The 26,075-nt window shown below is 36.2% G+C and overlaps 1 protein-coding gene across 2 annotated transcripts in view; it reads right to left on the bottom strand.

Annotated features, from left to right (window-relative positions):
• Positions 1 to 26,075, bottom strand: part of G3BP2 (G3BP stress granule assembly factor 2) — a 34,125-nt gene that overhangs the window by 3,157 nt on the left and 4,893 nt on the right. Inside the window, exons 2-11 of one of the 2 annotated variants that reach the window (XM_047719552.1) lie at positions 14,406 to 14,524; positions 11,918 to 11,999; positions 10,722 to 10,895; positions 9,799 to 9,889; positions 8,730 to 8,832; positions 7,809 to 7,989; positions 6,726 to 6,824; positions 2,416 to 2,518; positions 1,080 to 1,208; positions 397 to 515 (exon numbers count right to left, since the gene is read on the bottom strand). In XM_047719552.1, the coding sequence (XP_047575508.1) occupies positions 397 to 515; positions 1,080 to 1,208; positions 2,416 to 2,518; positions 6,726 to 6,824; positions 7,809 to 7,989; positions 8,730 to 8,832; positions 9,799 to 9,889; positions 10,722 to 10,895; positions 11,918 to 11,999; positions 14,406 to 14,500 (1,176 nt within the window). In that variant the 5' untranslated portion in view covers positions 14,501 to 14,524. The remainder of the gene's footprint in view (positions 1 to 396; positions 516 to 1,079; positions 1,209 to 2,415; positions 2,519 to 6,725; positions 6,825 to 7,808; positions 7,990 to 8,729; positions 8,833 to 9,798; positions 9,890 to 10,721; positions 10,896 to 11,917; positions 12,000 to 14,405; positions 14,525 to 26,075) is intronic. The other variant, XM_047719553.1, reaches the window with a different exon arrangement.

Genomic DNA, 26,075 nt, shown 5'->3' on the forward strand with positions numbered 1-26,075 from the left:
GATCGAGCCCCACATCAGGCTCTCTGCTCAGTGGGAGCCTGCTTCCCCCCACCCCTCTGCCTGCCTTGCCTCTCTGCCTACTTGTGATCTCTATCAAATAAATAAAAAAATTAAATAAATAAGTAAATAAATAAAATAATCCACCCCTCAAATTGCACTGTCATAATTGTGTGCTAAAAAAAATAATAGTAATAAATAAACAGAAAATAATCCATACCTCAAGTTTTAAAACAACTAATAAATCTTTATTCTTTGCATAAATACCATTTCTAGTAAACTATCTTTAGTTTCACCATTAAGAAAAGATCTTTTATGGCTTTAAAATACACCAAATGAGTATTACAAACAATAGGAATGATAAAGTCCTGAACTATGTATACCCTTTCAGTCACTTACTTTTGCAATTAAGATTCTCTGAACTGGTTCAGAGTCATCAAAAACCACAAAACCAAAGTTTGGAAGCTTTCCTCCAACACCTTTCGTATTGATGCGAAGTTCCACAACGTTTCCGAAACCTGTGAAAATATGTATTATTACACCAAGGGTCAAATATTTTTAAAAGAATACTTTGTAGCTTTAATTGTTGAGGAAAAAAATAACCTTAATCTACTTGAAACATTTCAAAATAAAAGTTACAAGCTGCTTCATCCAGTGACAACCAAGGTACATTATTCACTCATACAAGTCATTCACATAAAGACTCCAACAACTAGCCCGGCCACTTGTTTTGTTACCCTTCTCAATTAGTCCTCTCAAAAGGAAAGTTAGTTGCATGGTTTTACAAAAACACTGATATTTTCTATTTCTGACTTAAATTTGCCCAAAGAATCTCATCCCCAAATTTAAGTCTGCATCGGCTCTTTCTTCTAACCTCTACAACTAGGCTACTCAACACTAGGTACAGTCATGGGGAACATCCAATACAACGTCTACTCCCTTTTGATCAACTAAAGTGATTGGTACCTGGGGACATACAGTTTAGAGAGATAAACGTGCTTTTTAAAAGTTCTAATTACATTATAAAAAAAGCTCTATTCCCCCCTGCTTAATTTTCCAATAAACCAAAATAAACTACTCACTCATGAAGAACTCTTTCAGTTCATTTTCATCAATATCATGTGGCAAGTTACCAACAAAAAGTTGATGACTGTCTGGATAGCGGATTATTCTACGGTTGTCAGATTCATTCTGTTCAATATCTCCTCTGCCTGAGAAAAGGAATAGGACAGATATTAAAGTTTATAATGTCACATAGTAATAAAGCTCAAAGCAATGAATGTACAGTAGATACTCCTGTTTTAGTTTAGTAAGACAGTGAGCTCCTTGAACAGAGGTGGAAGTGCCTATTATTAGTAGGTTAGTTAGAAAATAACATGACACTAAGTGTAAAGTGAGGGTATTGACTAGATCACTTAAGTACCTCTTCTAGATCTACTGGTCTGATTATATGAAAGTCCAACATTAGTACAAATGTTCCTCCTTAACCAAACTCTTGCCATCACCCAGGAACCAAATAAATTTCAGATAGTGAGATGTATCTGTTCTAAATATTTGTTCAGTATTTTGAAGTTTGCAAATTAATTTTTGGTTGTATGAAATTATAGCCAAATTGGTAAATTTAATAGTAATAATATTTCATTTAGATAGCCTATATACATATTAATGTGCTCAAATTTATATAAAAAATTTTATTTGATCCAGTAACACAAAGAACACAGTGAGGCATATAAGAAAGGCATCACACAAGAAAAGTTTGTGTAATAACTAAATGGCATAAGAGAAACTTATATTTTAAGGGTCTCACCTAAGACCATGAACTCAAGCAGTAGCAAAGCTAGGACAAACCCCAGTTCCCATGACTTCTGGTTTAGTCACACATCACTTTATCTTACTTTTGTGGGAAAAATTACATATGCTATTAATAGGTACTATCGCCCACCTCCTCCCAAAGGCAATCTAAACATACTTATAGAATTCAAATAGAGGTGCTACACATATTAGCTAACAATGGAAACAAGTCAAAAATCATGGCAACTTACTTAATACCTAAGACAATCAAAATAAGAAGAATCAGGGTGTGCTTATTGTTTATCTGTGAAGAGATAAGAGTGCTAAGTAAGAGAGTAGGTTATTGGCAGCTCGGTTTTGAATTCTTAAAACCAGTGACAATAACCAAATAAAATCTGTCTCAAAATTTTTACACCTTCAAAATACAGGTCTCCATTGCCTGTCAACTAATCCTCCCCTACAAGTCAGCTGTTCTGCCCCAAACTGTACTTCCGCAAGTTACTTAACCCTTTAAGAAATTTTGTACTGAAAGGAACTGTATATAAAACACATTATTGCATTTTAAGCTCAGTCTTTTCCAACTTTCCAAGTACTAAATGTGAAAGGCCTCAGAGGCAGCTGACTCACCTGGTCTCGGTCCTCTAGGAGGGAAACCAGGTCGTTCTCTAGGTCGTTGTTCACGCACACGAGGTGGCTGAGACTGAACTTCCGGTTTAGCTTCAACTCTTGGCTAAAATACAAGGGAAAAAACACATTATAAAGAAACTCATTCCACAGGAGACAAAACAACTAAAGCAATTACCAGCAAGTCACCAGCACACATAATGGTAATTTTAAGTTCAGAATATTTTTAACATAGTGTCCTATGTATATGAAGAATAAATTTTTATAAAGATATTCTGTACCAATCTAGGACTGTAGAGTAGGTCTGTTTTCCCATTCAAGGATATATAACCCAAAATAAGCTGCTTTTTACCACATTTTTCCAATAAATTTACATCCACATTTAGACAGCATTAAAGGTACTGCTACAAAAATCACAAAAATGCAAGATGAGCCACTCCATGTAAATGCATATGCAAAATAAACAGCCATCTTTATTTTACACAAAATTGTGACACATACTTTCTAATTATCTAGCTGCCCTTCAAATTTAAGTGCTTAGCCAGTAGCTTTAAACCCCCCTATAAATAAATCTTAAAACAATGGATAGTTCAAAATACACAATTTAGCTTACTCTGGCAACTAAAATAATCCTACCTTTAAGTTAAAATTAAACAAACAAGACAGACACATGTAAACACCTCAGAATCAAGGAGTCCTTTAGCTTCCTACTGTTCTTCCTTATGGGAAAGACAGGTCATTATTTAAGGACTGACCCCACCAATTTTCTTTCAATGAACCTTGGGGCAGGGGCAGGCAGGGAGTAATAGGACATCCTAAAATGACTTCCAAAATTTTCTGCTAACTGCTGAATTACACACATAGAATTAACTATTAAAAAAAAATAACATCTGTATCTGCTATTACCTTTTCCCTAATACAGTGGCATTTTCAGTATTCCCATACTCTTCGGCGATCTACTGCCCAAATATTTATGGTCCAAGGAAGAGACAAAATACACCTTCAAAGAATGCTGAAAACACTCAGCAGGATATGAAGAAAATGTCCTCCTCAAAGTCAGAAAACTAATGGTTTCAGCCTTGTCTTTATGTCTGATCATCTCTGAGGACCTCAGTCCAGCCAGTGTCCCAAACTCTTTCATCCTTTATCTAACTGGAATATCATAATTTACAAGGACAAATTTTGATATAAAGAGTTATGTTTCTTTCAAAAATGACAATTTGCTGCGAAGGATTTCACCCACTGTAATCAAAAGGCATACTAATTCCGATCCTAGCAGTTTTTAACAGATGTCTCTTTCCAAGTTGTTTTTCCAGGAAGACTTCCCATTTCCCTCAAGATCAACTTGCTTCCCATGTTCGAGAACTCTGCTAGTTAAAATAATTTCTTTAACTCTTTCCAGTTTTCTCAATTATTTTTATGTATTTATTCCTCTAAGGACTGTACCTTATCTTAATTCATTTCTACAACACCCCAAAACCAAGCACAGTGATGTTACACATAAATGTTCAGTAACTCTTGGTTCATTTAAAATTACATTTTTAGTCTTGAACATGTAGTAGAATGTTCTATGCCTGACAAGGGATCCTATGTTATAACCCCGAGACCACTGCTATCTGTATTTGGGTTTAACACGATATGGTAATTTGAGCTGAAATGTGATGCCTAAAAAAGACAGTTGTTTACAAGTTTCACTAAGGGGGCCTAAAAGCACCAATTCACTTCAGTATGAACATAAAAAACAGAATTAAAGAATAGATGTACCCTAACAAAGTTTGATGAAGCTAGTATGTTCTGGAAATTAATAAAAATAGCAAATGTACCTTTTAATCTAAAGACTGCACAAAAACCTTAGACTCACTCAATCCAAATGATATCAAAGAACTTAAGAGGTGTCCTCACCAACCTAAATTTCTTTCAAAACTGATTTACCAAAACAAAAATAACTACAAGTAGCAAAACAGAAAAGTTCACTATCCTTTAAGGATTTAAAATTAAAAACAATTTCCGAAGTCTTTCAAGTAATTCATACAGGGATTTAGCAACCTGACTTTCAGAAGATATTTGATGATGCCAATGCAAAAGAAAAAACAAGACCAAAGATCTAACAATATTCCTTTCAATAACTGATTCATACATATTAACTAAGCCAGCTGTGTATTTATAGTTCTTCTAGGCTCAATTTCATGATTAGAACTATTTACTCCAATAAGATAAAATAGATAACATACCACATACTACACTTTAGAGACTTACAAATTAATTCCATGCAACCAGAAAGTGTGCTCAGATGACAAATTCCACAAAAGAAGGCCAAACAGAATATGAAATAAAAATACAACCATCAAAGCAATGACAGCAGGTAAAACCACAAGAAATTCAACTGAACATATGCTAGTTAGATACACTAGTCAATTTCCAGACAAAACCTTTTCATCAAGAAATTACCTTACCTACTTCTAAGTTAATTCCTACCAATAAATTAAAATTCTCCTTTTATTAAACTATGCTAAAGGTGTTAAGGAAATGGAAACTACACCAAAGTAATAAACTGAAGGGTTTATTAAATCAGATGGAAAAATCATGAATCCATTCTAAATACAGCCTAAAAAAGATCAGAAAAGTTTTGTTTTTTTTTTTAAGTTTTATTTATTTAAGTGATTGCTACACCCACCAATGTGGGGCTAGAACTCACAACCCCAAGATCAAGTTGGATGCTCTACCAACTGAACCAGCCAGGCACCCCAGAAAATTAAGGTTTAAACTGTACCTGTTTAAATATGTCTTAATAAGGGTATGGGTTGGAAAATACAATCTAGTCTCCTACAATTAAAAAAATAAATAACTTCAAAACTTAAAAAAAAAAAAATTTCCCCTGGACAAAAGGACAGGATCTAATGTAATTTAGACAGGCCTTAAATATAGTACTCTTCTTTGATGTAAATGGAGATACATTTCCCTCCTAAGGGCTAAAGAAACCTACAGGTTTATGTGAGTCACAAAGGGACTCTGGTGTCAAACTGCATGAATTCAAAGCCCAGCATACAGCTGTCTGACCTTAGGGTGAGGCACTCTAGGCCTCAACTTACTCATCTGTGAAATAGCAATAGTAACAGTAACCACCCTCACAGGGGGACTGAGGATTAGCTGAGAATGAACATAAAGTACTTTGCAAACGCCTGGCATATACTAAAGGCAGAATAAGCATTAGCTATTTTAACTTTTAACTAGTGATAAGTTTAAAATAAATGTAGCCAACACTCAGAAGATGAAGCAATGATGCAAAGGATTCCAAATGCAAACCTGACAAGAAATCAAGCAATTCAAAAGAAAATTCAGAAGTCACTCTGATGTCTTCAGAAGGGTTGTGCTTGACAAATTAATTTCTTTCACTAAGACAGAACTCTGGTTTGTGATCTGACAGTACACAACACTTCCTGAATGTTTAAAAACAGGTATCCTGAGCCCATGTATTCTGCTATTACGGAGCTGACTATGTGCACCAACATCATAAGGACTGTCTAATGATTACTACTTTTTTTTGAAACCTCAAAGTTTCACTCTTTAGAGCATGTAAGAGGTGTATACAAATAACTATAATTGCACGAACCATTTTAAATGTAAATTTTCTAGTGGAATAAAGTATGACTCAAAATGTTGAAAAAAGAACTGAATACCTTTTAACTGTACTATAAACTTAATTATAATTTAGTTAATTCTAAACTATACCTAATAAACACATCAGGTAGCCAGTGTCTTATTTTCAATGTTTCTGAAAGCTCTGACATGGGTTAAGATGACAAACAGATGGAAAGCAGAATACTGGAATGATCCGTTAAGTGAACACTACAGTCATAAGTTGGTACAGCCTTCAATTAAACAGTGAACCACTTACAGACTGAGAGCTTAGGTGGTGTATTTTTTTAAAGTTTTCTATTTTTATAAAAAAAAAAAAACAGTGATTTTTATAATGCCATACTAGTTTGTGCCTTCCTTAAAATAATTTTGCTAAATAAATTTTAAACTTTAAAAGGAACATTTTTTTGTTATTTTAAGAAGCCTTTTAAATCACTCACTTTATCTGTCTATCAATCAAACCAACTTAATGTGTATTTCACACCCAAGCCCCAAATACCACCTATGCAGATTATGATAGAGATTTGGCATTTAAAGTGGGTGCACTGACATTTAATACAATTTTTTTTGTATATTTTATCCATAATTTCTGATTGACTCATTTAAAGAAGTATAAAAAAGATAAGCAATTGGCAATGTAACAAGGATACAATCCAATGTGTTCACAGATTGGTTACCTGTGAGACTGGTGCTTTAACATGGGGTGGAATTCCAGAGGAAGAAACAGTACCACTAGGAGGCAGGTTTTTACTGGTCACTGAAGCCCAGGAGAAAGCCTGCAGGAAATGCAACAAACCTAGACTACTAATCATGGAAAACCACCAACATTCCTATAGGGAAACTTCCAAATATATATTTTCTTTTCATTTCTAAACTATTGTTCTATATTGAAGGACTCCTCAAGAGAAAGGCACACACACACATGCCAGTCTATGTGCCAGCTTTCAAAATCTCATTATGCAAGATTATTTGTTTTGTCTGACTACTAAATAAATCCACAAGCAAGTTCCTATTATTTGCTCTAAGGAGATGAGCAATGGAAAACAAAACCACTAACTACACATGCTAGAAAAATAAGAACCTAATAGAACCAGTTTCTTTCCCCTTTGGCGGGAAGATAAGGTGTGTGATGGTGTTGCGGGGAAGGATAGGAAAGAAGAGAGTACTCACTGGAAACGTTCACAGACATTCACAAATTGAACAAGGAATCTCCTCTCACTACCCATATATACTTTAACCTTCCACTTTACAGAAAGATAAAAGATGTTTTAGGTAGGCTTAAATGATACACTATGGGTGTCACTTTTCTTTCCAAGGTAGTTTAATTGGTGTAGTAAGGAAATTGCTCCCATTTTAACCAGAAATAATGGTATCTCTTCTTTTCATAGGCCAACTTGTTTAAGTTGGGAGATTTCATGACTCCAGTTGCATCCGTGCCCAGAGGACTTATACAGAATGGAAGAGCAACTCTCAGCTTTATACATGGACTCAAATAATTTCACGTAAGAGATTAAGCACTGTGTACAGACAAGGATTAACCCTAAGTTTCACTCTTAGGGGTATTTGGCGGGGAGGAGGGGGGAACATAAATACAAAGAAATTTCCTCAGGATTGCAAAACCCCACAGCTTTCATATACATAAAAAAGCATACTTTACTATATTCAACGATTTAACATAATAGAATAAAGGTCATGCTTCATCAATGGCACCAAATGTCCAAGTATGCTGCTACAGGCCTAAAGAGCTCCTCTGATCTAACCTTTGGTGGTTCCTGTGGCAGAGAAACAGGTTCGGCCGGAGGAGGAGAAGTAGACTTCTCCTCTAACTCTTCTAAGTTCTTCTCCTCCGCTTGTGGCTTTAGTTCTTCAGTCTTTGTTTCGGATTCTGGCTCAGGTTCAGGTTCATGAGAGGATTCTTCCAAAGGCTCCTCTATGCCATTACTACAACAAGATATTTTGTTCATTTTTTAGTATGAAATGATCAGTTCTAATAAAATAGAGCATTTCTCTAACGGGCATAATAATAAGCTGATCTGAAGCCAAAGTCCAATAAGAACTAGAAGGTAGAAGGGAGTAACAGTCATAAGCAGCATTTCTTTAACCCCAACATCTTTTTTTTTTTTTTTAAAGATTTTTTTAATTTATTTATTTGACAGAGAGAGAGATCACAAGTAGACGGAGAGGCAGGCAGAGAGAGAGAGAGAGGGAAGCAGGCTTCTTGCTGAGCAGAGAGCCCGATGCGGGACTCGATCCCAGGACCCTGAGATCATGACCTGAGCCAAAGGCAGCGGCTTAACCCACTGAGCCACCCAGGCACCCCTAACCCCAACATTTTTAAATGGAATTACTAAATTACTGAAAATGTTCATCTCAATACTAACTATAAATAAACCCCATATTTATAAAAAGAAAATGCTCTCTGTTTTGTCTCAACTATTCTGCATTATCAGTAAGTAAACAGTGTTTTGGGCAAAACCATGTTCAATTTTTTATGTAAATAAAACAACTCTTTCCAAATTTCTTACACACACACACACACACACACACACACGGGACTCAAATACTGGCCTGACAGGTAACTTTATCAAAAACTGACTTCTAAGAGTAATCCTAAGAACCCAAACCACCTAGCAACTACGTTACAGCTCAGACGAATCCGGCCTAGCAAACTCTATTCTTACGCCACGGGGTGAGCTTCATAGTAACCACTATCCGCATTTTCTTGCACAGGTTCTGGAGACGGTTGCCTTTCTTCTTGTTCCTCTTCTACCTCGTCTTCTGATTCTGACAATACAGAACACACATTTCTTTTTTAAAAGACTCAACAATGTCATATGCATGTTTTTAATGTCTAAGGAAGTGATATGATAGTTTTAAACACTGACCTTGTTCTTACTAAAGCATTCCCTGTTCTCTTAAGTGAAACGTGAGCAAAATGAAGTTTGGTATTTACTGTCATTTATTTCTTCAAGATTTTATTTATTTGTCAGAGAGCGAGAAAGTGAGCACAAGCAGGGGGAGTGGCAGACAGAGGCAGGCTCCCCACTTAGCTACAATCTCAATGTGGTACTCGATCCCAGGACCCCAATATCATGACCTGAGCAAAGGGCAGGCACTTAACTGACTGAGCCACCCAGGGATCCTTTTATTTACTTTTTAAAGTAGGCTCTAAGCCCAGTGTGGAGCCCAATGCACGGCTCAAACTCATGACCCTGCAGATCAAGACCTAACTCAAACTCGGGAGTCAGGCACTTAACTGACTAAGCCACGCAGGTGCCCTTATTTTTAAAAAGGATCTATTAGTAAGAAAAGGAAAGGATAGGAAATAAAATGGTATTAAGCTGTAACTCAGTTTCCTATGTCACATCTATTCAATAGTATGATAATAAAAACAAATATAAAGATCAATAATTATGATATAAACAAAAAATTCAAAGCCAATGAAGATATATTAAATAGAAAAGAACAAGCTTTGAACTAGCATAATTCCATTTTTATAAAAATAAGTATTGCTAAGGGTGGGATCCAACCAAATTCTACAACATAACTCTTGGTTATATACAGGATGAGACTGAATTTTGTTTTACTTTCTATGTCTGATTTTTATATGATGTCATACAATGAACACCTATTTCTTTTTAACAAAAGGAAAAAAGAGGGCTTAACTCTGTTATAATAGAGGCAAACTTAAGTTTCGTATTTTTCATGTCCTTAAAGAGTACTGATAGAAGCCTTCAATCTTAATCTCACCTTCATCAAGTTCTGGTTCAGAATCACCAAATACTTCATCTTCATAACGAAACATATCATTGTGAACATAAAACTTATTTGGAACAGATCCCTACAGGAAAACAAAATCCAAATATTCCATAAAAACACTCATATATATGGCACTGCATAAAAAGAACAAATTACATGGCATATGCAATATCTATTTTAACATTATAGAAATATTATGTAGACTCTGGAAAATCTTCTAAAATTAAACATGCTATATTAAAGTAGTATAGAAGAGCATTCAAATATTGGAACTCAAGAGATGCGTGCTCAACAGAAGAGAACCAAGACTAATTAACACCTCAAACTTTGCCATTTGAACATATAACTTACTAAATAAAATATTTTTATATTAATTCTTTAATCATAGTAAATCTAATGATACATTTCTGTCAGTAGACTTCTAAATAGGCAAGGTGAAAAAAATAAAAAAGACAAGCAAAGTGTGTACACACACAAAGCTCAAATTACAGCTGACTCCTGGAACAACACAAGTTTGAACTGCACAAGTCCACTGACATGAGTTTTTTCAATACAGTACTGTAAATGTATTTTCTCTTATATAATAACCATTTTCCTTTCTGTAACTTACTTTATTGTAAGAATACAGAATTACAGAATACATATAAGCTACAAAATACGTGTTAATGGTAAATATACCATCAGTATGGCTTCTGGTCAACGTGAGGCTATTAGTAAAGTTTCTGAAAAGTCAGAAACTGTATGTGGATTTTCAACTGCAAGGGAGATGGGTGCTCCAAATCCCTGTGTTGCTCAAGGGTCAACGGGTTCAATGCCAATTTCTCAAGTTTAGCTACACGCATATCTAAACCTGTTCAAGCAAGTAAGATCAAATAAAATCATACAAATGAAAATGAAGTGAAATGAAAACTTACTTCAGGAGCCAGAACAAAGGTCTGCATAAACTTCCTCTCCGGCTGTCCACTATTAGACAGCAGACCCATGACCTGGACGACCACTCCATCACTCAAGGTTGCGTGAGCATCCACGTGACGAATTTTAGTATGACATTCACTGAAGTTCAGAGATAATACTTTGTGGTGTATATCCTGTAATAGAAGAAAGGAAGGAGGGAAAACTGCTGTGACGCTTCATTATTTAATAATATCTGAGCTTCACCGATCTCCTCACAACTCTAGAATATTAACTACATAATCTATCGATCTCATTTGAATCCTTTCCACCATGACATGCATTACTGCCAGGCTGATGTTCCTAAACCACCATTTTCAACATGTCACAGCTCAATGCAAGAGATCACTATGGCTATCTCATATTAAGCAATAATACAGGCTTTATATAGCTCTCTCTCACTATTCTGTATTGTTTTTTGGGTTTTGGGTTGTTGTTGTTGTTTTTTTTTTTTTTTAAGATTTTATTTATTTATCTGACAGAGAGACAGCAGGAGAGAACAGGTAGGGGGAATGGCAAAAGGAGAGGGAGAAGCAGGCCCCCGGCTAAATAGTGAGCCCGATGTGGGGCTTGATCTCAGGGTGCTAGGATCATGACCTGAGTCGAAGGCAATCACCTAACTGACAGAGCCACCCAGGTACTCCTGTATTACGTTTTTAATCATTCATACAAACTGTGTTGACTACTCCTTGGCCTCACAGCTGATTTTACTTTACTGGGTTTGCTGTACCATTTCTTCTACTTTTATTTTCCTTTTGTACCGTAAGGCCAAATTCTGTAATTCAGCATCTAGCTAAAGTCCCATATCCTCTATATAATGTCATAAAGCACATATACTTCTGTGCACTCCTAGAACATAAGGTTTAGCCCGTATCTGTATAAACTTATTGTTCTCAACCGTTTCATGAATAAAATACATCAAGGGTAGATAATTTCCTATCTTCTCCTTGGTATCCAACCCAATGTAGCACCTTGTTTCAAACAAAATGGATATTTATAAGAACTGAAAGCTCATTTAACAACTATTGTAACACAACTTCTAGTTACAAGATATGAGTACACTCGGGAAGAAATCCATCGGCACAAAAAGATTGTTTCCAACTATCTTAACACAAGAAAAAAGGGAAAAAACTTAAAATGTATATGAAATGGTACTTACATTTTGGCCATAAACCGCCTCCTGGGGCTTCCCACTAGCGTCTACTCCACCATGGACGTAGGAAGAATTCCTGCCATAAAACCTATAAAGCCAATGAGAATTCATTAACATTCAATTGTCAAGAGAGGCCTAAGAGGCAGCAGAGTTCGGGTATAAAACAGACATAGCTTCTACGTCTGGCTTTGTCATTCAGGAGTGGTATAATCCTGATAAAGTTACTTATAGCCTTTAAGCAGTTTCCTTGGTTATCAAACGCAGTAATAGTAACTACTCCACAGGGTTGTTTTAAGGATTAAATAAGCAACGACAGAATTCCGGCCTGGCACACTGGAAATACATACAATCGCTTGCAATTCTCATCTAATTCCTATTATATCTATTTTTTGAGGTGGAAGAATGAGATATTCAAAATACATTCTAAATACTGATGCTGAAGTTATTGACCCAGTTTTTCCCTTTAGATAAAAAACTCAAGTTATTTAGATTTGTTTTGGAATCAGCTGCTGTTTAACATTCTACTCAAAGTTCCAAATGATTACTAATTCCAAAATCTTAGATTAAAACAGTTTAGTAAGATTTACAATTAGTGAAATAATTCAGAGACTAAATAAGAAAATCTACATTATTTCAGTTTCTGATATCTCATTAATATTTTATACTGCTCTTAAGTACATGATAAATTAGTATTTCTCTGCATTACCTAAAGCAATTAGAATTAATATATTTCTAAATTAAGGTTACCAAACATGCAAAATTAATTTTTTCATAAAGAGAACTCAACTCAGCTCCTATTGTTACTGAAACACGTATGTAAGACTTCCTCTATGCCAAGCAATGTTCTCAGTGCATTACATATTATTTATTTACCCCTCCCCTAACAACCTCATGAAATAAGCACTATTATGGAAATGAGCACACTGAAGTTCAGAAAAAATTAAATTAACTCTCCTAAGGCCACACAGTAATCAAGTGGGGTTGCTAAGACATGACCCCAGACAGTCTAGCTCCACAGTTCACATTTTTAACTACTACCTGTAATTTTAAGTTTACACTATTTTCTCACATGTACCACTGGCAAATATGTGAACTTCTACCATTTCTTTGGAGGACAACTTGACTGTTAAGTGTAGGAAAAGCCTTAGAAATAATTATACCTTTGATTTAACAATTCTACTTCTAGGACCTTAAGAAAATAACTAGAAAGGTGCAAAATATGCACGAAAAAGGATACTGATCAGTTTGTGAACTAGTGAAAAATTACTGATTTTCATTTATAGGTAAACTGGTTACACAAGCTAAGTTTAAAACAAGTTTATGGGTTTTTTTTTTTTTTTTTTTTAATGATTGTGGAGACCCTTACTGTCACTACAAAAAAAAAAAAATGCTAATACCTATATTATATAAAGACTAAATTTCAGACAAGGAAAGGCCTTATTAATTCCATTCTCCCCTCTCCACCCAAAACCTCCTTTACATACACTGCCTACAAGAACATCTTTTATTTCTATAATTAGAAAAATGCACAGGTATTCACTTTTGGATTTTTTTTTTTTTTTTTGAGGAGGGGTTTTGTTACAGAAAAATGTCATGAAATACAAGACATACTACAAAATCTAACTTTAGAATGCCCAGCACACTTGCAAAAGAGGACCCAGCTAAAGGAACATAAATAAGTCTTTTTAACAGCTTTTTCCATATGAAGTGGCAATGATTTATGCCTTAGCTTACATGGTGGTGTGTTCTACAAATACTTGCAAAAACTAATCCTTATAAAAGTCTCACTTATCTTTCACCTGCTAAAATACACCAGAAGAACAAAAATTGTAAATGCTACTCACAATATAACACATTTCAACTTCTGGAAAAAGTAAGCTTACAGATGTCCAACTCCTGCCAAAATAGTAAACAAGGCTACTACTGCTGTTTTACCAAGGAGTACTATTTTGAAGATCAATCAGAAGAAATTTCCACAAGTATAACCACTTATATGATTCATTTTCTAACACTGACAAAGGGAACTTAAAAAAAAAAAGTGACTAATGACTATGATTTCAAATTGCAGATTAGAACCCATTAGCCTACGGTCAGGCCCAAGGTTTATTTAAATGAAATACAAAATACTGAAGGATATAATTGTGTACATAGATATGCATATGTTATATAATGGGATAAAACGTGAAGCATTTTTTCACCACGGATTTCATTTTTTTTGTGGTGCTCCAAAGAGGGCTTGAACTCAAAACCCTGAGATCAAGGCCTGAGCTGAGATCAAGAACTGGACACTTAACTGACTGAGCTACCCAGGAACCGCTGAGATCTCATTTTTTTAAAAAACTTGAAAAAACAGTTTTGGCCGTTAGATAAAGTATTGGTTATGGTTTGCAAAGAAACAATCAGAACATGAAACAAGAAAGACAAAAATACTACGTAGTCCTATTCAAGAAAACAAAACTAAATAAAAACACTAAATAATCCATTTAAAATTTACCTGTGTAAATATTCTGGAGCTTTATTCAGCAAAGTATAATATTGCCTCACAAACTCCCGCCCTACAAGCAGCGGACTGGGCTTCTCCATAACCATTTCTTTGCTGCACAATGTCAAATGCTAAGGGAGCAAACACAAGAATGGTAACTATTAAAAAGTCATCTTTGTAAATTTCCAGGAAGTAAGTTTTCTTAGCCATACAAACAGGAATAAAGAAAAGTAATGTATTTATTGAAAAACAATTTGCAACAACAAAATAATAAATTCCCAACAACTACTGGTAACTTCCAACATCTGAAGTTCCTCTTTGTCTCTATTCCTCAATGCCTTCCCCCCCTCCGAGCCTCCACACAGTTCTTTTTCTTATTCCCAATAAAGTACCCCTGCCTCACAGTATGAACACCATAACCAAGTATTTTCCAGTCACAGTACCTCTCTCCTCCAGGGACTATAATCTATGTCCCTGGATTCCAATGGTTTATTTTGGAAAACTAGGCAGAAGGCACACGTCAGGACCTGGAGATTAGACTTACTATGGGAAAGTACCAACTTACATCTTCTCTGTATTCACTCTCCTTTAGAATTATTTCACTGCTTCAAAGTGATAATAATTACCATTAAAAATCAGCAATAACCTGAGTACTAAGAGAATTTTTTTTTTTTTACATTTGGTGTATGTCCAGTATTTCTTTTCATTAACTAAGTAAAAAGCATCAATACATTGCCAGGTGCTCTTTTTAATAAAGGGAACAGCCTGGGGAATAAGATTAAGACTTCAGCCCTCAAGAAGTTTATAATATGATGGAATGTAAGAAACAAAACAAGCAAGCAAAAGGAAAAAAAAAATTAAAGAGACAAATCAAGAAACAGACCCTTAACTCCAGAGAACAAACTGATGGTTACCAGAGGGGAGGCGGGTTGGGGGACGGATTAAATAGGTGAACGACACAGGGTGATGGATGCAAGTGCTGAATCCATATGCTGTACACATGAAACTAACTGTTAACTGTATGTTACCTGGAATTAAAATAAAACTGAAAAGTTTATATAATCCGTCATGGATTGGAAACAAGCACATAGGAAACAGAATGGGTTAGGCACTATGATAAAGTACTGCTAAGCACAAATCTCAAAGGTAAGATCAAGAAAAACAGACGAGTCAAGGCAGGGGGAAGGAGGGTCTATGTTGACAGGCAGGAGGCTTAAAAATAAGAAAAACAAATACAAGATATAAATAGAAACACAATCATTTAAAGTAAGTGACTTACACATAGTTATAGACCCCGAACAGTTAAAATTACAACATTAGGAACTGGAAAAGGGGGGTGGGGAGAGAAAGTTAAATATTACTTGTTTAAATATATATATTTATAATCAAATATCCTTTCCTATTACACTTAAAAGTACTGAAAAAAAAAAAAAAAAAACCCTCAGTATTTGAGTGTATTTACTGGGCAAAGTGGCATACAGTTTAAATTCCTGCTTAACAAATAATCTCAATGTAGGTTTGTTTGGGTTTTTTTGTAAGAGAGGAAGGGGGAGAGGTAAGGGGTAGAGAGAGAGAGAGAGAGAGAATCCTCAATAGGCTCCATGATCAGCACAGAAGACACAGGGCTCAATCGCAACCCTGAGATCATGACTTGGGCCAAAACTGAGAGTCCCACTTAACCGACTGAGTCACTCAGGTGCCCCTAGGCTTCCTTTATTTTTTTAAAAAAGATTTTATTTATTTGACACAGAGAGACACAGAAAGAGAAGGAACACAGGGGTGGGGGGTAGGGGGAAGCAGGCCTCCCGCAGAGCAGGGAGAGGGATGTGGGACCCTGGGATCACAACCTGAACAGCTGAGCCACCCAGGAGCCCTACCCTAGGTTTCCTTTAAACAAAAAATTTTATAGCCAAAGATAACCTGCCAGAATCATTACAACTGTGATAATGTTTTTAAATAAAAATTAGGAGGGCCACCAGGGTGGCTCAGCTGACTTCAGCTCAGGTTCGATCTGAGTCCTGGAATCAAGCCCCGAGTTGGGGGGAGGGCTCCACACTCAATGGGGAGTCAGCCTGTCCCTCTCCTTCTGCCCCCACCACGGCTCTTGCGTTCTCTCTCTCATGTAAATAAATAAAGTGTGTATAAATAAACCATGGCAGAGCCTAGAAGTAAGATTGTACCTCTACAGAATTCGAACAACTACCAATTCAACTTTCACATAATGCTCTATTAGGTTTTCTCTCCTTTTAAAAGTCTTGAGACAATATACAAAACCCACAAATCTGTTAAAATTTTTATGCCTCACTTGCTTTCAAAAATAGTTAATTTACTGCTTTCAGTGGCAGCGTCTTGGGATGAGGCAGTGGCAAGAAGCCTTTGAAGCAGTTCAAGGAGATGGACGAGGAAGAGATCGCTTTCCAACAGAAACGAAGAAGCCGGAGAAGCTCAAGTAAAGGCTATGTGGAAGGGCCCCCAGGCCACAGGGGAAACGGAGAAATCTGGCAAAAAGCAAGCAGCTCCTTGTGTCTCCATCAGGAGATGGTGACCCCCTACTTCCGTTGCTGTTTAAAAACATCTGGATTCTCTGCCATTTACATCTGTTGCCACCTATGGCCAGAATGAAGTGTTGTGCCGGAGCTGTTATACATTCAAGAATAAACTTCGGAAAAGAATAAAAAGGAAAAAAAATCCATACGGTGGGACTCATCATGTTGTCTTTACTTCCTCTTACTCAGCCATTGCTACCTTAGCTGTTAAGGTAAGAGTAAACCCAGCCGAGAATCCTGCCAGTCTGCTTTGCAGTCTTTGTTCTACCTTGAATTCCGCACCACCTACAATTAAACTTTTTAAAAGAAGAAAAGAAAAATTTAATTCACAAAGCAGAATCAGATAGTGTCATTTCAGGCGCCATTAGTTCCCCAGCAAACCTAAAAACTTCCAATAAAGACTAACAAATCCTAATGCATAAATGAATTCTCATTTGCTACATTTAAAGTAACAAAGCTCAACAACATAGTATTTTTATTTTGAATGATGGTGAAGTGTGAAGAACAGTAGACTTATCTAGTAAAATTTTTCATAATAAAAAAATCTGAAAACGAATACATGCTTTAATACTGTAACTGATGCGAAAATAACACTAAGACGTGGGAAGATACTAACTTATCCTCTAAATAAAATAGCTACATACAAAACAGTTTTGTTCAAATGGTGAATAATAGATACGCTCTTAGGGACTGGCTATGGATTTGGAGATTCCCATGTTTTTCTTCCTTCTCTTCCTTATTTACAGATTTTCTACAATGACACTTTGTCATTTATCCCAAATCCTCCATCACATTTATAAAGGATAGATTTACTTACCATTTTTGTCACATACATATAACCAAAGTAAAGAACAAAACAAAACACAGTGAATACATGTATCAGTATCAAAGAAAGGTCAAAATACACTAAAGACTTATTGTAAAAACATCTGAGAGGCTTTCAAATGCCCACCACCTATATATATGTTGTATATATACAATCACGAAAGTGTGGTGGTCACATCATCAATACACATCAGACAAACAGGAAAGGTAGACACACAGTGAAGGCAACTTTTACAAGATTATTATTCAATAAATTATCCAAGGAGGTAACTTGAAAAGTGAACCTCAGAGGGGTGTGGGTCGCTCAGTAGGTTTAAGCGTCTGTGGCTCAGGGCTCAGTTCCTGATCGGGATCTAGCTAGGCAGCAGGCTCCCTGCTCAGCGGGAAGCCTACACCCCCCCCCCCCCCCCCCCCCCGCCAACTTCCCCTGCTTGTGTTCTCACTCTCTCTCTGTCAAATAAATAAATAAACTTTTTTTTTTTTTTTAAGGGAAAAGAAAAAAGTGAACCTCAAATGGTGGATGAGGTAAGGCAATACTTATCTGGTAAAAGGCTAAACAAAAAGCTATACAGAGTCTAGGCAGAATCCATCTTTAGGCATAGAGAGGGTTCCATGGGGAATGACAAAACGAAAAGAAGTTACTAATGGATGGTGCTACAATTTAACTACTTACAAAGCAGTTACTTCTTCACTACTAACTGATTTAAAGTGAGTCAGAATTTAGTGGGCTAAAGTGTAAGTGGTGGAAATTAATCACATCAACCAGAAAATAAAGATATTAGAGGCAAAAGGGAAAAAAGTAACACCTGACTGATCTATTTTTTAATGACACATTGATTTATTTGTTCAACACAAACATCTGCATCTTGCCCATCTTCCCATTTTCTCCCTTTGAGTAGGAAAATTAACAGTGCAATACATAAGGCATCAAAGAAGCATTAGGATGAAATTATAAATGAACCGGGGGCCTGGGTGGCTCAGTGGATTAAGCCTCTGCCTTGGGCTCAGGTAATGATCTCAGGGTCCTGGGATCGAGCCCCTCATGGGGCTCTCTGCTCAGCAGGGAGCCTGCTTCTCCCTCACTCTCTGCTTGCCTCTGCCTACTTGTGATCTTCTGTGCCAAATAAATAAAAATAAAATCTTAAAAAATATATATATAAACGAACCACCAATAGGTAGTTTGGGTAGCTACAGGAAGTTAAGATTAGAAAATTGAGTACTATAAAGTGTGCATTTATAATTCACACACAGCCATGTATACAAGAATCTGGTTAGGAGGAAAAACAAAAGATCCAAATTACACATTCAGAATAAATATGATTACAGGAACAACTGTGCTGTTTTTATTATTCACAGCAAATTACCCAACTCTTAGGTAAGCAAATTCTGGGATGTGGGTCCTTCCACTTCTTTTTTTAAATAATTCCCTCTCTGTTTTTCCTCCTCTCTCTCTCTCTGCCAGCCTCTCTGCCTACTTGTAATCTCTTTCTGTCAAACAAATAAATAAGATCCTTAAAAAAAAAAAGGAATGAATTAAAGGATGTTGATGAAGATACACGATATATGGGGATTTTAAGTGGGATAAAGGTGGAAAGTAGAATGATGATCTTTGAAGTAGTTGAGACTCTAAATAGTGAGGGAAACCAGATATAATCATGTTGGTATCTGGATGAATAAAAAGGACTGATTGTTTTTAATTAACAAGGAAAAGTACATTTTACAGTATGCATCCCAGTGTGACAGAATTCTCCAGATTTTCAAGTGTTCGTGGAAAAAGTGGGGTTTAATACATGTAATTTTACTTTATCTAAAAAGATTTTAGGAGATAATTGCTCTTTTAAAAAAAAAAAAAAAAGAAGATTTTATTATTTATTTGACAGACCACAATTAGGCGGAGAGGCAGGGGAAGAGAGCCAATGCAGGGCTCAATCCCAGGACCCTGACATCATGACCTGAGCTGAAGGCAGAGGCTTAACCCACTGAGCCACCCAGGCACCCCATTAATTGCTCTTACTTTTGAAGGTGCTAGAGCTAACAACCAAATGAAGAAGATTCTTTTTGCACATAAGTATCTTTTAATCTTGGCTGTCTTTGTTGTATTGTATAGTCTTGTAGGTTTGACCAGAGATCATATGTGGGGCTCCATCCCAGGACCCTGGGACTATGACCTGAGGGGAAGGCAGAGGCTTTAACCCACTGAGCCACCCAGGTGCTCCCTTTTAATTCATTCTCGTTTCTTAAAATGATTCCTCTCCGTTTGCCTAGACTAATACCTGAAACATATCTACTCCAGCTCTCATGGGAAATTGCTATCAATTGCCACTATCTTTTCTGAATCTCTTAGTACCATTGAGAGGGAAGTGGAGGAGAGAAAGAAAAGTAAACATATACACAAGAAAAAAAAAAAGTCATGCTGGGCTTCATCCTACAATATACTGTGATTTCAAATAACTTAAAAAAAAAAAAAAAAAAAAACCTGTCATCAACCAAAGGAATTTTTGGTTCCTTCTTTGACTAATAAAACTTCAGCTTTTAGTTAAGTACTTAGGTTTTTTGCTTACTTCCTGGTTAAAAGTAAGTTTGGTGTATCACTAGTATAATGGAGCTGCCCACAAAGCCAACAATCTCAGGCTACAACATAGATGTAATGTCTAAAATGAACTGACAATTCTTTGTAAAAGCTAAATACTGGCTGAACAGTAGTTAGGTCCAAAGGGTAGACTGAAGTTCAACTTAATGCAGAAATAACCAGAATAGCCAGTTATTGTAAGTATTTATCCCAGAGACCGACTAAACAATTTAGCAGAAATATAGTATAATCATCTATGTCTAACAACATTAGATTAGGTTGTTCCAACACTAGGATTCTAAAAGTCTATTAAACCAAGACCTTTGATTCCCACTCCAATACTCATTCCATAACTTCCTATCTGTAATGACTGAAATTCTATGCATTTTTGGGTACCCCTGAAAATCTTTCTTGGTTCTTCTATAAACTATAAATGTCTTTCCTTTGAATTCCCAAAGTACTTTGAGTCATCTTCATGGCACTTTAATAATCACAGTGTTCCCTAAATTACTAACTGCATTAATCTTCCTCAACTCTCCTCTCAAATATAATCTGAGCTCTCCCTTAAATATCATTCTCTGAAAAGTCACAATTTTTTAAAATTGATGGCCACTACTTTATTTCCATCTTAAAAGCTTTTCTCTTCTTATCTCCTCCTAGTTCAAAATGCTTGCATCTTTTAATAGCCAGCATTCTCTTAGATCTGTAAATGGGCTCAACACATTCAAGCCACAAGACAATCTTCTTTGCAGTTTTAGCCTTTTTCCAGAAAATCCGCTTAGTCTGCCCACCACAGCCAGGCTGCTTCCCGTCATAACGCCACTTTTCCTAGGCATAAAGAAAATCTCTGCCTTTCTTGTACTGTGTCACTTTCTAGGGTTGGTGCTTGCCACACTTCTGGCACAAAGTCCAGCGGGTTTTCATGTCTGCAATAGCACTATTGGCCCGGAAAGCTGGAAAATCACAATTCTTAAAAAATCCAGTGACTTCCCAGTCTTCCACTTGTCTGCATTAGCAATGTTGATAACCTCCTCCTAATGCTTCTAGATTTCTACCACAAGGCAACTTCTCACCAAAATGCAGAAGTTCTCAAAGTTCTGTCTTCTAACCTGGCAATTTCAGAGTCTAATGGCTTTAGCTCTCTTATCTACCTAAATACAAATCTAGTCTCTACCATGAATTCAAATTTTACATTTTAACCCCACGCTGAATATCCATACACGCCCTCACAGGGTACCAATATATGCATCCCTCAAAATGCTTTCGGTATTTCTGTTAATGATGCCACCATCTTCTTGGGTAGAATGCTCAGTCCTAAGTGACTTTCCTTCTTTAAGCTTCAAACTGTGAAATCCTGACAATTCAAGTCTCTCAGAATTTGCCCCATTCTTTCCACTCCCACTGAATTTATACTCTACACCTTCCTCTAATCTTCCAAGCCTCTTTATCATGGGCAGAATACATTAACAGAGTAAAATTCAAACACCTGCATTTAATTTGAAGTATAAGTTACGCCACAGATCCAGTCTGACATTCATGGTCCTGATAAATTCTGCAAATTTATTTCCCATCACACTTTTCACCTCTGTAACAAATTCTGTGTTCAAAGAACACTATGCCACTGTCCACCATTCCCCGAACCTGCAATTTTCATTCTTTAGGCCACTGTCTTAATTTCATTCAACCTAAGATGGATGAATAGGTGGGAAACACAAATTCTTCCAATATTCAATGAATGTCTACTATATATGTATCAGAAACTACTCAAGAAAAAACAATGATGAACTTGAAGGACTTGATCTGCTGCTCCAGAGAAATTTAAAGTCCAGTGGGAGACAAAATTCCTACACACAACTATGTGATAAATGCTACAGCCCTGTCACAAAGAATATACCATTTGAAAATTGGAACAGGCATAAAAACTGGACATGCAAAGAATGAATAAGTATCTCAAGCCAAAGCTAAAAGAAAATTTTTAGGGGATGACTATCTCCTCAAAACCTCACGCCACCAAATCCTGCCCCTGTTTACTCTTCAAAAACCTGCTCAAGATCTCATTCCAATTCTACCTCTGGTTTTCCTAACTAGGGTCCACCAAGAAGGATTAACCATTTCTTCTTCTTAGTACGGAAGATGTCTTCTTTAGCTCTTATTAATGCACTCAATCCTAATAATATATGTACAAGAAGAGCACAGGCACATCCCTCTCCTATTCCAAAGACTCCTCCATGCTAACGCTAAAAGCATAAGCCCAGCAGTGTTATACTTCCAGGAGATAATCAAGACATAATCTTTGCACCATCCACCACTGCTGTACATTTAATAGGATTAAAAAAATCTGCACAACAATTCTGATACTAAAGCCCCAAGAGAAGCAACAACTAAACTACGAAGATACTTCAATAGCTAATGAATAAAACTACAGGAATGTTAATGAATAGATTAAACACAGTAAGCATGCAATTTCAAATGATCTTTATTTTTTTTTAAGATTTTATTTATTTATTTGACAGAGACAGACACAGCGAGAGAGGCAACACAAGCAGGGGGAGTGGGAGAGGGAGAAACAGGCTTCCCGCCGAGCAGGGAGCCAGATGCGGGCCTCAATCCCCAGGACCCTGGGATAATGACCTGAGCGGAAGGCAGACGCTTAATGACTGAGCTACCCAGGTCCCCTCAAGCTATCTTTAAAGTCAGTCACTGGGGCACTTGGGTGGCTCAGATGGTTAGGTGTCTGCCTTCAGCTCAGGTCATGATCTCCTGGATGAGATAGAGCCCCATGTCAGGCTCAGAGCTCAGCTGGGAGTCTGCTTCTCCCTTTCCCTCTGCCCTTCCCCCTGCCTGTGTGCTCTGTCTCTCAAATGAATAAAATTTTTAAAATAAAAAATAAAGTCCATCAGCTACAATCCTGTGCTTATTTATATGTAAATGCATATTCGTACACAGTCATCTACAAGAATATTTACTACTACTGTAATATGAAGTCAGAGAGTTTTGCGATTAAAGGTCCAAACAAATCAAGTATAGCAGTTTTGGCACAAATAATTTTAAGAACTTTTAGAAATTTTAGAAATCCCCCACAAAATGAGCATTACAACAGACCCACACAATATAGCCAATTTCTTTTCAAAGGTAATTTTATCTTTTCAACAAATGATTTGGGGACAACCTGACATCTGCACATTAAAAACAAAAGGAAGTCTGACTCATACTTGGCACCCACGTACAAAAATTATTTTGAAATGGGACCACAGACAAATGTAAAACCCAAACTCTAGGTTTCTAGAAGAAAACTTTTCTAGCCTTAGGTTAAGTAAAGATTTTAGATAAGACACAAAAAGAAAGGAAAAAAAAAACCCCTGCAAATTGGACCTCCATCAAAATGTACAACCTTTCATTTAAAGTCATCATTTAGAAAATGAAAAGACAAGCCAGTCTGAAAAAAGCATGTGTAGAATACATATCTGAAAAAGGATTTGTATCCAGAAAAAAACCCCGATCTCGCATAACTTTAAAAAAAAAAAAAAAGCATTACTGAAAGCTAAAGTTGGTATTAACTGATTCTACTGATAGAACATTCTGTAAAATGCAAAACTATAGGGTTAAATCAGATCAAAGGCTGGAGGTAGAAAGGACTATAAAGGAATAGGAGAGAACTTCCGGGGTAATGGGACTATCTTACTATCTTGATTGTGGCTGGTCATGGTTCCATGACTCTAGGTCTGTCTAAAGTCATTAAACTGCACAAGAAGAGTGATCTCTACTAGTAAATTATTCCCCAAATTTTAAATTTAGCAATACAATCATGCTTCATTATGTCAATCATTTCATGAACATTTATGGAAAATTCCTTAACGCAATGTAAGGGAACCATGATACCCTGAAATCAAGAATATCCAGTTCAAAAAAAAGGCAATTTATTCAAAGTTGACACCTTTTACTTATAAAATTAACAAAACTGAAAATTACTGGTAATATCCAGTACTGTTAAGGGTGTGGGTTAATGGGCTCTTCCACAGTGTTGGTGAAAATATAAATTGTTATAACCTTTTGGAGATGTAATTTTATGGTTTTAATAAAATTGATTAAAAATGAAAGCATATAACCAATAATTCCACTTCTAAGATACACTACAAAGAAACAGACATGCAATTTTACAAAGATGTATATTCAAAGTTGTTTCACTGCCACAAAAGAAAATAAAGCAGCCTAAATGTCCATCAACAGGAAAATGGAAAGCTGTAAAATAGAAAATTATGCACTCATTTAAAATAGGGGAAAATAAGAAAGTTATAAACGTGGACAAAATACAGTCCGCAAAAGTAATAATCAAACTGCAGAATAATTTACAAACCCCATCTTTGGAAAAAAGCATGATTTAAAAAAACAAAACAAAACAAAAAAACCTCATGGGTCTAGAGGAAAAAGAAAACAGTGCAAGCTATATACCAATTCTTTTTTTTTTTTCAAAGATTTTATTTATTTATTTGTCATAGAGAGAGAAGCGAGAGCGAGCACAGGCAGACAGAGTGGCAGGTAGAGGCAGAGGGAGAAGCAGGCTCCCTGCCAAGCAAGGAGCCCGATGTGGGACTCGATCCCAGGACGCTGGGATCATGACCTGAGCCGAAGGCAGCTGCTTAACCAACTGAGCCACCCAGGCGTCCCTATATACCAATTCTTAACACCACTGGTAAAACATTAAATCCTACTCTAAAATTTTCATTTAATTTCTGATAACCTTCTAACAGATACATGTATGTTACTGGTTAGAAAACATGGCTCTAGGGGTGCCTGGTTGGCTCAGTCAGTAGAACAAGCAACTCTTAATCTGGGGATTTTGAGTATGAGCCCACACACGTGTAGAGATTACCAAAAGAAATAATTAAACTTAAAAAAAAAAGAAAGAAAAACATGACTCTAGAATAAAGGCCAAGAGTGTGAGAATTCATTCACCACTAGTATAAAACAAAAAGGCAATCCCTGACATTAGGCCTACATTAGTGACAATTTATGGTTCAAGTTTAAGTGTGTTTAAATATTACCAACTAATTGAAGATGGGACTGAGGAGGCTGAGAGATGGGGAAAATAGACTAATACCATGCTGGAATTAAAACTGAGCAATTACATTGGGGTGCCTGGGTGGCTCAGTGGGTTAAGCTGCTGCCTTCAGCTCAGGTCATGATCCCAGGTACTGGGTTCAAGCCCCACATCGGGCTTTCTGCTCAGCAGGGAGCCTGCTTCCTCCTCTCTCTCTGCCTGCCTCTCTCCTACTTGTGATTTCTCACTGTCAAATAAATAAATAAAATCTTTAAAAAAAAAAAAAAAAAACTGAGCAATTACAGAATGAGTAGTAAAGTAAAACTCACTGGAAAAAGAAAAAGTAAAAGATAAAAGAAAAGCTTATTGCCTAGGATTCTAAGGTACACTGTCCAAGGTTTCCAAAAGCTGATTTAAAAAACATCTGATACGCTTATTTGATATAATTTTTTGGTAACCTGGTATTAATGGTCTTAGAAACAAAAATATAATAAAGTGAGCCCAGACTATAATATAAAACATCAATTCATATGCAGTCATTAAAATACTATCAAAGACGTTAAAACCATCGAAGAAAACACTAAACACGGTATAAAATATACAAGGTATGATTTCAATAATGTAGTAAAGGCTATGTATACACTTGGGCAAGAAAATGAATTAATTTTTTAGATCTACTATAGCAAAATAGTTTTCAGAGCAGA

This window comes from Lutra lutra, chromosome 2 (genome assembly GCF_902655055.1).
Source record: "Lutra lutra chromosome 2, mLutLut1.2, whole genome shotgun sequence".
Lineage (NCBI taxonomy): Eukaryota > Metazoa > Chordata > Mammalia > Carnivora > Mustelidae > Lutra > Lutra lutra.